The 15713-nt window shown below is 37.7% G+C and overlaps 1 protein-coding gene across 6 annotated transcripts in view; it reads right to left on the bottom strand.

Annotated features, from left to right (window-relative positions):
• NR1H4 (nuclear receptor subfamily 1 group H member 4) overlaps positions 1-15713 on the bottom strand; it is an 86742-nt gene that overhangs the window by 43651 nt on the left and 27378 nt on the right. For 3 of the 6 annotated variants that reach the window (XM_032298909.1, XM_032298916.1, XM_032298913.1), the window contains one exon: positions 6826-7191. In XM_032298909.1, the coding sequence (XP_032154800.1) occupies positions 6826-7191 (366 nt within the window). Of the gene's footprint in view, positions 1-6825; positions 7192-14085; positions 14706-15713 lie in introns of those variants that run through there. The other 3 variants (XM_032298903.1, XM_032298907.1, XM_032298918.1) reach the window with 2 other exon arrangements.

Genomic DNA, 15713 nt, shown 5'->3' with positions numbered 1-15713 from the left:
GCTCTGGAGTTAGATTACAAGGTATAGTTTTTTTTTCCCATTTATTTATTTTATTGCATTTTAGGTTTTGGGGTACATGTGACGAACATGCAAGATTGTTGCATAGGTACACACATGGCAGTGTGATTTGCTGCCTTCCTCCCCATCACCTACTTCTGGCATCTCTCCCCTTGCTATCTCTCCCCAACTCCCCACCCCTCACCGTCCCTCCCCTATTTTCCCCCAACTGACCCCAGTGTGTAGTGCTCCCCTCCCTGTGTCCACATGTTCTCATTGTTCAACACCCGCCTATGAGTGAGAACATGCGGTGTTTGATCCTCTGCTCTTCTGTCAGTTTGCCGAGAATGATGGTTTCCAGGTTCATCCATGTCCCTACAAAGGACATGAACTCATCATTTTTGATGGCTGCATAATATTCCATGGTGTATAGTTTTAAAGCTCTTATTAGTTATGAAAACTTGGGTAAGTAGATTAACTTATGCTTCAGCTTCTATTTCCATAAAATGGGCGTAAGGAGCTCAACACTGCTAATCATCAGGGAAATGCAAATCAAAACTATACTGAGAGTGGCCAGGCACAATGGTCACAGCCGTAATCTTAGCACTTTGGGAGGCCAAGGCGGGCTGATCACCTGAGGTCGGGAATTCGAGACCAACCTAATGAACATGGAGAAACCCCATTTCTACTAAAAATACAAAATTACCTGGGCGTGGTAGCACACACCTGTAATCCTAGCTACTTGGGACGCTGAAGCAGGAGAATCACTTGAACCAGGGAGGTGGAGCTTGCAGTGAGCAGAAATCCCACCACTATGCTCCAGACTGGGTAACAAGAGCCAGACTCCATTTCAAAAGAAAAGAAAACTACTATGAGATATCATCTCACTCCATTTAGAATGACTATCAAGAAATCAGAAGAAAACAAGTTTTGGGAAGGATGTAGAGAAAAATAAACCCTTACTGCTGGTGGGAGTGTAAATTTGTATAGTCATAATGGAAAACGTATGAAGTTTCCTCACGAAATTAAAAATGGAACTACCATATGATCCAGGAATCCTACCACACAGTATACCTCCAAAGGAAATGAAATCAGTATGTCAAAGAGATATCTGCACTCCTATATTTATTGCAGCACCATTCACAATCACCAAGACAGGGATCAACTTAAATGTTCATCAGTGAATGAATGAATCAAGAAAATGTGTTATGTATACATAATGAAATACTATTGAGACATAAAAAAAGAATGAAACCCTGCCATTTGTGATAACATGGTGAGTCCAGAGGAATTACATTAAGTGAAATAAGGCAAGCACAGAAAGACAAATACCACATGATCTCACTTACATGTAGACTAAAACATTGTTCTTATGGAAATAGAGAATTGAATAGAGACTATGAGAGGATGAGGAGGATGGAGGGAGAAGAGGACAGTGAGATTAGTCGATGGCTGCAAGGGTACAGTTAAATAGAAGGAATATGTCTGATGTTCTATTGCATAACAGCATGACTAGAGTTAACAATAATATACTGTGTATTTCTAAATAAGTAGAAGAGAGGTTTTTTAATATTCTCATAATGAAAAATAATAAATTAAGCTGTTAGATGTGCTAATTACCCTGATTTCATCTTTACGCATCTATACATTTATAAATGTATCAAAATATGTTGTGCCCCATAAATATGTACAATTGGTATGTCAATCATAAATTTAAGAAAATAAAATGGACATAAGGTATGAGAATTAATATGTTTATTACTAAAGTATAGTAAACATGATCAAGTGTGGTGGCTCATGCCTGTAATCCCAGAACTTTGGGAGGCCAAGGCAGGTGGATCACCTGAGGTCAGGAGTTTTAGACCAGTCTGGCCAACATGGTGAAACCCCATCTCTACTAAAAATACAAAAAGAAAAAAAATTAGCTGGGCATGGTGACAGGGGCCTGTAATCCCACCTACTCAGGAGACTGAGGCAGGAGAATCACTGGAACCCAGGAGGCTGAGGTTACAGTGAGACAAGATAGCATCATTGCACTCCAGCCTGGGCAACAAGAGCAAAACTCCATCTCAGAAAAAAAAAAAGTATGGTAAAACGCATCACACAAGTTATTAGCACTGGCATCCCTAAATCTTAGCTTGTTTTGGTAATGATATGCTTATTCCTTACTTTAAAATAGGCACAATAATACCTACTTTCCATAGTTGCTGTAAAGTCCAAAGAGAAAGTTTCTAAAATGTCTACCATAAGAATTAGCATGTCATCAGCACTGAAATTTGTAGGTTCAAAAGTATATACAATGAAATTTTTCTTTTAATCAGATTTTCAGAATAAATTATGCATGTTATTTTCTGCTTCTTTCTCCCCTAGCAGGAAAGAAGAGTTAGATTAGACTTTGCGTCTTTCCGGTTCAGGTTTAAAGACTACATTTTATTCTACTGAATTGTGCTTTTGGACGGAAGCAGTCTTTCTGTTCTCTTTTCTCGTCACAGTCACAGCATACAATCAAGATGCTTGGCCGGATGAGTGGCCTTAGGTGACTTTTTGGATTTGATTTGTACCCCAGTATTCTCAAACATTAGCATGTAGTGCTAGTTAAATCACAGATTCTTGGGCCCCTTTTCCAGAAGTTCTGATTCAGTAAGTCTGAGGTAAAACCCCAAAATTCTATAAATTCTCTAGTGATACTGATACTGCTGGTCCAGGTACTATGCTTTTAGTAGCATTGGTCTACACAGACAAGTTGAAGTGGCTGTAGGTAATCTGAATCTATGTCAAATAAATATTGTTAAACAACTCACAATGAATTGGGTATCAACATTTATCAATATAGGCAGAAAATACACTGCCATTATACGATACATAAATCAATTCTAGGACCATAACAATACAAACAACAAACATTTATTGAGTTTTGACTATGTGCCACAATTTTTTCTAAGGCCTTTACACATGTTAAATTTATTTTTTACATTTTTATTTTACGACAATATTTTAAAAACTAATAATAGCATTGTCTGGATCATGTCTATGACCATCTTTTACTGACATTCAAACTAATCACCCTTAGTTTTGTTTGTGCCCATTAGCAGCAAGAAGTATGATTTTGTTGTCAAGAGCTATGACAGGCCGGACGCAGTGGCTCATGCCTGTAATCCGAACACTTTGGGAGACCGAGGTGGTGGATCACCTGAGGTCAGGAGTTCAAGACCAGCCTGGCCAACATGATGAAATCCCATCTCTACTAAAAACATAAAAATTAACCAGGTATGGTTGTGGGCATCTGTAATCCCAGCTACTCGGGGAGGCTGAAACAGGAGAATCACTGGAACCCAGGAGGTGGAGGTTGCAGTGAGAGGAGATCGTACCATGGCATTCCAGCCTGGGAGACAGAGCAGACTCTGTCTCCGAAAAAAAAAAAAAAAAAAAAAAAAAATGCTATGGCAAAATGGCAAAGGTAAACTTCATATGCCCAAGATGTACCCAGCTCAGGGATAGCCAAAGGGAGCTCTGCATGAATGAACAAAGGTTTGGAAGAATCAACTGTTCAAAGAGAGAAAAGCAGTGGAGAATTGAGGCCTCATATGATACATGGTCTAGGTATACCAAACTCAGAAGAACCTAAGTTTAAATTATATGATCTAATATTATTTTATTGGTTTTGTAGTTTTGTTTGTATGTAATTTTGTAAATTTTTTGTTCTTTTGTTGTATAGAAATATTTCAGTATATAAAAGATGATACACAGTATAATATAGTTATAATATAGCTTATGCTATAGTTGCTTAATAACATAAGTAATTCATTAAAAGTAATTTAAGTCAACACTAGAGGCACGTAAGAAATATTGTAGCTTCCCTCAAGAAAGCTCCATGTGTAGCTCAAGTTTGAGAAGCTCTATATTATACTTTTCACTGAATAGCCTCTCTTAGTGATTCTCAGCTGGGGTAATTTTGTCCCCGAGAGGACATTTTTCAACGTCTGTAGACACTTGGTTGTCACAAATTGGGAGTTGCTATTGGGATCTAGTGGATAGAAGCCAGGCTACTGCTAAATATCCCACAATATGTACAAGACATCCCCTCACAACACAGAGTTTTCCAGCCTAAAATCTCAATACTGTCAAGGTTTAAAAACCGTGGTCTATCTTTCCCTTTCATCAATTCATAGCAATAGGAGGGAGTACATGAAAACAGATACTTTTCAACTTACAAAATTTACAAACTTGCTTAGAAGAAGAAACAGGCACGAAATATTTAGAATATTATAAAGATGAGTACTATGGATTCAAAGGATTTAAAGAAGGACTTCAGAAGCCAACTAATACTGTGTGCCATATAACATACTAATTTCCTGTAATGGGAGCACTCGAGCCTGTTCATGTAACCTCTTTTTGAATTCCCATAATAATGAGAAGTTCATTACCACCTAAGGCAAAAAGCCAGTCTCATTTTTGGGACAATTAATGTTAGTGCTAAAGCATTAACTCTTGAATTAGGCCTCAAAACATGCCATCCTATAAGCTTCAGCTTTTGGTACTAATTTTGCCCTCCAGAGTAAGAGCCCAAGTCACTTTTTGACTAGAACTACTACAAAGTTTGTTCATCTTCTTTTATGTAGATGAGCAGTTGGTTTCTCAAACCTATCTGTAGAAGTTTTATTTTTGCTTACTTTAGTTCCAGTTTTAGGCCTGTCATTTAGAAACTATTTTATTTTATTTTTTTCAGATGGAGTCTCAATCTGTCACCCAGGCTGCAGTGCAATGGCACGATCTCAGCTCATGGCAACCTCCGCCTCCCGGATTTGAGCAATTCTCCTGCCTCAGCCTCTTGAGTAGCTGGGACTACAGGTGCACACTACCATGCCCAGCTAATTTTTGTACTTTTAGTAGAGATGGGGTTTCACCACGTTGGCCAGGCTAGTCTTGAACTTCTAACCTCAGGTGATCTGCCCGCCTTGGCCTCCAAAATTACTGGGACTTACACATGTGAGTCACCGCACCTGGCCTATTTTATTTTTCTAACCAATTAGAAATGTTTTCCTGCGTTAATTCTACCCCACTTTAAAATCTATAACATAAGCAGATCTCGATCTCCACAATTCTGTCAGCCCAAAGAGATCTTCCACTTCATATAGTAATTGAAGGTAATATTTACTTTTTATCATTTGGAGATGGGGAAGAATTCAGTATTGTGAAAAAAAATTTGAATGCCGTTTTACAAAGTAGAGACTTATTAAGTACCAGTGATGAACATGGTTTTTCATTGTGTCATTCAAAAGACATTTACTCCTTATTTCCTATGTACCAGGCACTGTGCTAGGTTTTATGAGTAGTAATACAGGTAGAGAAGACAAAATCTATGCATCCAAAGAATGTATAAGTTCATTTACCTATTCAAATGTGACTCTCCACAAAAAGGTTAAGGGCATTTTGAAGGTCATAAATGGGATCTTTTAAGTTTTCTTTATAAATCTGCTTTAGTTTTTAAAGTTGGTGTATTAATGCTTCTTATTAAAAAAAAATTCTAACAGTGTCATTCCCAGTTTTTAAGAAGTGACTAATATGGCTTTACACAATCTGATCATTTGAATTTTCAAAGGTTTGAAATGTCTTTGAGCCGTTCTTATGTGACTGGGCCCCCTGCTCATTTTCATAGCAACTATCGGCATCTGAGAACCCCAATGTGGCACACCATCCAAAAGATTCTGCTCAAGAGACAGTTTTTATTCAGTGTTCAATGTTCTAGAGGCTAGCAGAGTGCCTAGCTTATGGTGGGTGTGCCCAAATATTTGTTTAATGAATAAATACAACAATAAACAGATGAACCTATTAGTCTATCCTGTTCTTTCCTCTAAAATTTTACAAACTTATTACCTGTGCCATAGTTGAGACAGTAATCACATGGGACTTTACATTGTCATTTTTATATTTCATTTGTTATATTTGTTATATATCCATCCTAAATGGATTGCAATTTTCTCATAACTGCTCTATAGCATCTATCACAAATCTATATTACTGCTAAATTACATATATATATATATATATATATATATATATATATATATATATATGGAGAGAGGAGAGAGGCAGGGTCTCTCCTGTCACTCAGGCTGGAGTGTAGTGGTATGATCATAGCTCACTGCGGCCTCAACCTCCCAGGTTCAGGTGATCCTCCCACCTCTGCCTTCCAAGTAGCTGGGACAACGAGTATACCCCACCACACCTGGCTAATTTTTGTATTTTTTGTAGAGATGGGAATTTTCCACATTGCTCTAGCTAGTCTTGAATTCCTGGATTCAAGCAGTCAAGCCACCTCAGCCTCCCAAAGTGTCCGGATTACAGGCATGAGCCACCACCCCCAGGCTAAATGAATTTTTTTAAAATATAAGCTATTATTACTTTGCTCTTTCTTTCTTTATCTCTTTCTCAATTAACTAAAGTACATGAAAAAGTATTTTTAAATATTTATTGAATAAAGTTGTATTCTTGATCTTAATTTTAAGAGATGAGTTAAACAGTTTCTTCTTTCTTTAAAAAGAACACACACAAAAAAACAAAACCTACAACAAGTTAAATTTAATCCCAAGTTGTCTTTAGCTATATGTGAGGATTTGAAAAGGAAAAAGATTACTTCTACCTAAGCTAAATACTCTTAACAGTCTTCCTATAGATCTATGACTGCCCAACAAAGATGAGGAGGTAGGAGCAGAGGAGGAGAAAATGGGAAGTTGGCTGGGGAAAGAAAAGCATCTAGTCCAAGGGATTTCAACAACCAGTATAGTAAAACCTGACGGAGAAAAGTGCCAATCTGGAGAAAACACTTACCTTTGCATCCCTCACAGGTCAGTGCGTTATAGTGGTACCCAGAGGCTCTGTCTCCACAAACAACACACAGCTCATCCCCTTTGATCCTCCCTGCTGATGCGCCCATGCGGGGCTTCTTTGTTACGGGCATCTCTGCTACCTCAGTCTCTCCCTGGTAGAGAGTCTCAGCTGGCATTCGCCTGAGTTCATATATTCCAGGAGAGTACCACTCTTCAGGCTGCTGGGGGTAGAAACCCAGGTTGGAATAATAGGATGATGAGGAAATCTGTGGTTGAACTTGGGGAAACTGAACATTGCTGTATTGTGAGTATGGCTCCACTTCCAGGTTCTGTCCCAGAGGACCTGCCACTTGTTCTGTTAAAACACCTGAACAAAAGTGACAATAAAACTGGAATGAATGTCATCATTCTGGAAATTAGACAGGCAGTTTAGCATAATGGTTAGGAGCGTGGGCTCTAAGAAAAGGCTGAAACATTTAACTACATAAAAATTTACAACTTTTTACAGTATACACATAATATAATTAAATGACAAATTAAAAACTCAGAAAAATATCTGCAACAGAGTACACACTCATCATTAATGTATAAAGAGCTCTTGAAAGCCAATAAGAAAATATTTGAGAACCTATGGAAAAAATGAGAAAGGAAAGGAATTGTCAGTTTTAGAAGTACAAACATGAGTGTTTTGTAAACAGAAAAATGTACTCATCTTTGTCAATAATTAAATTTAAATTGAAACTAAAACATTACAGTTTTCATCTTCAAATGTGAGAGGATTTAAAAAGTTTCATAATACATACTGTTAGGAAAATAAATATTTTGGGGGGAAAATTTGTCAATATTTTCCAGTTTTTTTAAACTTCAGTGTCCTTTTAACCCAGCATAAATTTTCCACTGCTTGAAAATTTATTTTAGAAATATGCTCAAACCTTTATGAAAAAGTGTTTTGTAAAAATATTCACTTGCAGCAAATTTGCAAGAGCCATAAATTGGAAACAATCTAAATAGTCATCCAAAGGAGTCTAGTTAAATAAATTTGTTACATCCATACACTGAAACATTAAGTAGATGTAAAACAGTTATTTAGATTTCTATGTGCTGATATGGAAAAGTTTCTACAATATGGTGCTATATGAAAAAAGTAAGCTACAGAACAATGTGCATATTCACATGGGTATTAAAGAAACGCTGTGTGTGTGTGCACACACACGCACGCATGCACAAAGGCAAATTTCTACATGACACAAAAGAAAGTAGGTGGTGGTGACTGTGAGAGGTGATATATTTACATTATATTCTGGAATAGAAGACTGCGTAATTTTTTTACTGTTTGTAATTTTTGTCATGTGTATATGTATGTGTTATTTTAATCATTATAAAACACAGGAGGAGCTTTAAAAAAAAAAGAATGCAGTGTCTGCAATCTATCTACTGGATTCAAATTATTGCTCCGTTACTTACAATCTGTGTGCAGTTGGCAATTCCTTAATATCTTTAAGTTGCAGTTTTCTCCTAATAAAACAGAGAATAATAGTACCTACCTCACTGGGTTGATGTAAGGATTATATGAGATAATGTGTGCCAAGTGCTTTGCTAAATGTTTGGCACACAAGAAGTGCTCGATACATTATAGCTGACTTGAAATAGGAATAATAATTACTATTCTTACTACCATCACTGTTAAAGGAGGCCCTTATTTAGAAAACCTCTAGGTAATAGAAAACCATCAGGTTATGAAAATGCTTCCATTTCCTGAAAACATCAGCTATGGCTCTTTAGAAAATAGAAATATTTAAATTCTGCAAATGCTGAAAAGATATACATAAATAAGAGATAGGAAAGTTTACAAATGTCTCTCACTGTTCCAAGTGTTGTCAGATAATTCTTGACCAAAATTCCAATTCCGTCTCTGATGAACCATGGGACTTTGAGCAAATTATGCAAACTATTGATAAACCTCAGTTTTCATGGCAGCAGGTTTGGGATGATAATATCAATATCAAGGGTTAGGCTGAGGATTGAGTGAGATTATACAGATTCAAAGTTCCTTATCTGAAATGCTTGCAGTCGTATGTGTTTTAGAATTCAGAATTTTCTGGATTTTAGAACAGAATACAGTGCTATTTATATAACCCTCCCAGAGCAGTCTGGAACAAAACCCAGAATCGAATACAGCAATATTTTCCACAGTGAAACTAATGAATATTCACAGTAAGTGCAATACGTAAAGACCATAAATAGTTTCACATTCATTCAGGTCAGCTTCTGTCACCAAAATAAGTGTATGGCAAACTTTTAGTAAAACGTGATTTTTCAGGGCCTTGGGGATTTAGAATTGGCAATTAGGGATTGTGGACCTATGCATGTATACATGAAGAATGAATGCTCTTTGCTGTACTCAAAAGATGGCTGAAATGATTACTATAATTATTGTGATTAATGTATTTTGCAGAAAACTTTTATGGAGTTCTTCCTGGTGGCAGGCACTTGTATATTCTCATTTATTTCTCACAAAACCCTATGAGGTAGGTAACATTATTATCCCCTACTTACAAATGAGTACCATGAGGCACAGAGAAGTTAAGCAACTTTACATCTACCTACCTAAATAGATGAGACGTGAGCTCTAGAAGTCTAATCTCAAAGCTCATGCACTGAATTGCTGCTCTCTGGGGGTAATTTCAGATGTGTGATGCTTCAAAACATGATAGTCAAAGCCTTTCTCTCCTTCCTCCTACTTGCGTTTGTAACCCCCTTCTCGGCCTCTGCTTGCACATAACCTATTATTGGGCCCACAAACTTCTGCATGTCCCTACCCTTGCTTTCTTTTCCAGCCATTTTTCGTGTTCTGATGTCTCTCTTTCTTGAATGTGCCTTGATGCTTCCAGACTGAGGACTTCTCCCATCCGCTGCTTCCTGAGCCTGGAATGGTTCTCAACACAGCCAACCCCTCCCAGGGCTTCGTCTCACTAATGCACCTATCTCTAAATTCCCTGTAGGTATTGCTTCTCTTGGGGAGTTTCCCCAACAGAAGAGGTCTCTAGGTCTCTGGGAGTCATGTTCCTGAATCTAGTTATATAGCATTTAAAAACCATTACTTACCCTACCTGGGTCTCCCTCTGTTCGTCTGTAAAGAGAAGACTCTATCTTCTAGTTCTTTATATCTAAAAGTCTCCATAAGTATATGACTAATAGCTTATGAACATTAGAATTCAGGGCTTTTCTACACTGGCAAAGTGCAGAATATACATATTACATGTTGAAAAGAATGCTTTCTGCATTAACCCAGGAAATGACTGACAGAGCACGTGGTATACAGTATCTGTACAAAAATCAATTTCCTTTCCTTCTGTCTGACTTATCCATATAAAAACAGCATAAAATGAGTCTCTCTAGCAGATAAAACATTTTAGAAATGGTTCTTTGTCTTATGACCACAAAATGGAAGGGGAAAAATATGTAATTATTACACAAAAAGAAAAGATAAAATATAAGCAAAATACTGATCTATTTCATTACCAAATACTCTGAAAATTTCTGGAGTGAACATAATTGAAAAGAACTAAAAAGTATGAAAAGTGTTAGTTTCACTTACACCTAGATTTTGTCCTCCAACTTATTCCCTTAACTGCCCTTCCTCCCTCAGCCCAGTTTCTCTCTGCCACAGGTCTAGTAAGAATTAAGTAATTTGCCCAAGGTCAAAACCCAATAGAATCTGGATTCTGTAGAATCCAAGGAAATGTGTATTTTTTTTTCTCCTCACATGATAATTCTAAAATCTTTAAGCATTATTTCAACAACACAAATATTTTCGTAATCAAGAAACGCAATGGAGTCCAACTCAAGTTAGATAATGATATCACTGTCATATCAATCCTTGGAATGATCTAGATCAAAATGGAGAGCTTTCACAGAGATATAGATAATATTATGCTAAAACAGTAGAACATCAGTAAAAACATGAGGACAGTGCACAATAATATTAAATAATACTTCTATTCTTGGCCGAATGCAGTGGCTCATGCCTATAATCCCAGCATTTTGGGAGGCCAAGGCATGTGGATCACCTGAGGTAAGGAGTTCGAGACTCACCAGACCAACATGATGAAACCTTGTCTCTACTAAAAATACAAAAATTAGCTGGGCGTGGTGGTAGGCGCCTGTAACCCAACCACTCAGGAGGCTGAGTCAGGAAAATCACTTGAACATGGGAGGCAGGGGCCGCACTGAGCCAAGATCATGCCATTGTACTCCAGCCTGGGCGACAGAGCAAGACTCCATCTCAAAAAAAACAAAACAAAACAAAACAAAACAAAAAAACAAAAAACACTCCTATTCTCAAAGCACATCCACTTCTAGTATTTTATAGTGTGTCCCCTAAATCTCCACAAATAGGTAATCACAAAGGCACCTTAGAACCAAGGAACCAGCATGGCCAACATATTCCAAAATGGTTGGACTAGAACAACTTCCACCATTAACTGACTGTGACATCTTAACTGCCTAAGCTTTTTCTATTTCAGTGTCTTCTGTAAGATTGGACTGTTGCTATCTCAGAAGGTAGTTCTGAATATAAAATACGGTTGTTGAGAAGCAGTTTCAGTAAGTTGAGTGTCATTAAAAGACATGTTGTTTTCTAAAGAACCTAGCAAAATCATTTAAGTGATCATCAAATTGACGGTTAATAAGTAATTGTTAACACATAGTCTGTCTTGATGATATAGTATTAGGATAGTGCTTTCATTACAAACATATATTTATAAACATATGCTCATGCTCTCTCGCTCCCTCTCTCTCTCTCTCTCTCTCTCTCTCTCTCTCTCTCTCTCTCTCGTGTGTGTGTGTGTGTGTGTGTGTGTGTGTGTGTGTGTGTGTGATAAAACGCTTGCTATTTAGAAGTCACTATGTTAGGTTGTGAGGATATGAAAGTAAAAAAGACACATATAAAGGCTCAGCCTTTCTCTTGTTTGCGTGTTTTGGGAATTGGGGATGTCTAGGGTTGGGACAAAAATAATTAAACAAGTAAGCAAATACAACATTGTCTGACAGAAAATAAGATGTGGAGGGAGTAGAGGTAGTTCGACTTTAGAGTATGCTTTCTGAAAAGGTAAATTTATTTCTATTTTGATACAATTTAAAGGGGAAAATACATATTAAAATTTAGATTTAGGAATTTTTATTTTGGAAATAGTTATGAAAGAGTATGAGAAGTAGGATTCCTTTGTGACAGTTCTCCATGAGAGTTTAGGGAAGAGTTCTGAAATGAGAGCACATGGATGTACTCCAGGGGAATCTGAGAAGCCCTGAAAAGAAAGTAAAATTCTTCTGGACAGCCAGTCTCCAGCTTTCAACACCTTCTCTAAAGGAGTGCCATCTGAGGGAGCTTTCTGAGGTGACAGAAAGGTTCTATACCTGCCAATATGGGAGCCACTAACCACGTAGGGATACTGAACCCTTAGAAAGTGCTAGTGATACTAAGAGGTGGAATGTTAAATTTTATTTAATTCTAAATTAAAATTTAAAGTTGAAGAGCCACATGTGACATATTAGCCAGTGCAGCCCTAAGGAGTTTGGGACCAGAACCACTGTACCGCCAAATGCGAGATCAGGTTTGCATAAAAGCAGTGGTACTCTCCCATAATCTCACAGTGAATTTCTGATGCTCCCAAGAAAGCATCCAGGTTATATCCAGTTTTTCATCCCTGGCACAATGCTGACCATGGTAAATGTTTAATGAACGTCTATTGAATTCGTATGTGGAAAAGTTGCTTTTTCTGCCTTCCTGTATTTCTTAATCCATGGTTTCTTCACTAAATGTCAGGGCTTTACTTGCAGAGTTGTTTGCTGTTCCTGGCATCGGGCCTTTGTGAAGTTAGTGCCTCTCCCTGCCTTGTCAGCTTACCACCTACTCCTGATCACCTACGCCAGGAAGCCTGCCCCAGTTCCTCCAGGTGGAATTCACCTCTCCTACCTCTGTACACACTTCTAATGTGAAACATATTGGAAGCGCGTACAATCATTTCTTTTGTTTACAGGCTTATCTTCCATGCTGAGCTTGAGATGGTATGAGATACTACCTAAGAGTGCCCTCTGAGCGAACAAATCTGAATTCAATTCACCCACAACTTGTCAGGTATATGAGCCTGAAAAACACATTGAACTTCTTTAAGCTTCTGTTCCTTCCTTTACAAGCTGAAATAATGTAGTGTCTGCATGAGAGGCTGTAATAAAGATGAGCTAAGACAAAGACTGTAAGCTGCATAGTACCTGACACCACATAAACATTCATGCCTCTTTGTGATTATTGTGGTTGGTCCGTGAACTCTTTGAGGGAAAATACTAGATTGCATTCTCTTCTTTACATTTCTGGCATCTAACACAATGCCTGACACAGAGTAAATGTTGATTAAATGTTGCTTAAATTGAAGTGAATGGAAAATTTGCTTCCCCAGCCTTCCAACTAATTTCCATTTCTAAATACGGTGTCGGTCACTTTTAAACATCACATTTGAACAAAAATATGTTCACATTTATCATTATTATAAAAATTGTTCGAATTTGTTCTTGTTGGAAATTTAAAAGATGAGTTTCTGTTTTTAAAAAATATTAAAATACTCTTTACATTTTACTGTGTTTTAATTATAATCTATGTTGTAATTCAGAGAAAACCACGAGCTTCGGCCTAAAGCTCAACTCTGTGTTTATCTGATTTTTCATAGGCTGTTGGGAGAAACTTGCTGTGAAACTAGTTCATTAGCTTCTGTTTTCCAAACTCTTAAATTTCATGAAATATCACTTTACTTCTTGTGGGGCATTCCGATGTTTCTGTTCTATTATGTTTTAATCCAATTTTTAATGTCAGTCGCAAAACACTAAACAGATGTTGTGATTCCCTAGGATCTAAGACTTGCCATTTTAAAAACACTGCATTAAATGATGTATATTAAAATGTTTTTCAAGTGTTCATTGATATTAGTTATAACTAACATTTGGTTTGAAAGAATGGTGCTAATTTGACATAATATTCTATGAAAACTTTTAGGGGAAGCATCCTTAGATTTCATCCCCATAAGATATTTGCCTGTTTAAAACCCTTTAAAAATCACCCCAATCCAAACTCCCACACCAGTCTTCTGGGTCTGACTGAGCCACCATCTTTGACAGATATCTGTTGCTGTCATTTCTCACCAAAGTCCCCAGGTTTCCTCAGTCCAGTTGCAAGAGCTCGACCTGAGAGCACCTGTGAACGGTGTCCTACCTTTCGCAGGCTTCATACTCATCCTTTCTGTGAAAAATCCCAGCGGAGTACAGCTGCAGTGAGGACTAATTTGAATTGGATTTTCTAACCCCTGAAACTGCATTACCATTCTTAGCTTATTCACAGCAACTGAAAATGAGACTAGGTAAGGAGTGAGAAAGAGGCCAGAGGTTGTGTGGTTTACTGATTAACTTCATTACAGAGCACAATATTTGTAAATGTTTATGAGAAAAGTCCTCAATGCCAAATTGCCTAGTAGGCTGGAAACCAGTCTCTTAGATAAACATTTTTGGGGCACATTTTTACAATTTAAGAACTTTTAGAGGGTGGGTTTTTGTTCAGTGGCTCTAAAACTGGACCTGGAGGTCAAGTGCCATGCTCTGGGTCTTGACATTTGTTCCCACCAAAAGGTGGCAGAATGGTATAATTTTATAACATCAGGAAGCATTTTAAAGCATAATGCTTGCTATGGTTTGGCTGTGTCCCTACCCAAATCTCATCTTGAATTGTAGCTCCCATAATTCCTATGTGTTGTGGGAGGGATTGGTAGGAGAAACTTGAATCATGAGGTTGGTTCCCCCATACTGTTCCTGTAGTAGTAAGTCTTGCAAGATCTGATGATTTTGTAAGGGATTTCCCCTTTCACTTGGCTCTCATTCTCTCTTGCCTGCCACCATATAAGATGTGCCTTTTGCCTTGCGCCATGATTGTGAGGCCTCCCCAGGCATGTGGAACTTTGAGTCCATTAAACCTCTTTTTCTTTATAAATTACCCGATCTCAGGTATGTTTTTATCAGCAGCATGAAAACGGACTAACACAATGCTTAACAGCGTGATGTGTGCAGGCCAGATGACCTGACCCACTGTTGTATACAGTGTTACAGGTTGAGTTGTTCCCACCCCCAAATTAATGCAGGTGTTCCTTGACTTATGATATGGTTACATCCCAGTAAACTCATCATAAGTTGAAAACACCATAATTCAAAAATGCATTTAATGAACCTACCTACCAAACAGCATAGCTTAGCCTAGCCTAACTTACATGTGCTCAGAACACTTATATTAGCCTATAGTTGAACAAAATAATCCAGCACAAAGCCTTTTTATAATAAAGTACTGAATATCTCATGTAATTTATTGAAAATTGGCCAGGTGCAGTGGCTCATGCCTATAATCCCAGCGCTTTGGGAGGCTGAGGCAGGTGGATCACAAGGTCAGGAGATGAAGACCATCCTGGCTAATATGGTGAAAACCCATCTCTACTAAAATACAAAAAATTAGCTGGGCATGGTAGCACATGCCTGTAGTCTCAGGAAGCTGAGACAGGAGAATCGCTTGAACCCTGGAGGCAGAGGTTGCAGTGAGCCAAGATCATGCCATTGCATTCCAGCCTGGACGAAAGAGCAAGACAAGAAAGGAAAGAAGAAAGAAAAGAAAGAAAGAAAGGAAAGGAAGGAAGGAAGGAAGGAAGGAAGGAAGGAAGGAAGGAAGGAAGAAAGAAAGAAGAAAGAAAGAAAGAAAAGAAAGAAAGAAAGAAAGAAAGAAAGAAAGAAAGAAAGAAAGAAAGAAAGAAAGAAAGAAAAAGAAGAAAGAAAGAAAAAGAAAAAGATGCAAAACTTCGGGGGAAA

This window comes from Sapajus apella, unplaced genomic scaffold (assembly GCF_009761245.1).
Source record: "Sapajus apella isolate SASKATOON/1434 unplaced genomic scaffold, GSC_monkey_1.0 scaffold2, whole genome shotgun sequence".
Classification (NCBI taxonomy): domain Eukaryota; kingdom Metazoa; phylum Chordata; class Mammalia; order Primates; family Cebidae; genus Sapajus; species Sapajus apella.
The sequence above is the reverse complement of the archived record's forward strand: the minus strand, read 5'-3'. Positions and strand labels throughout refer to the sequence as shown.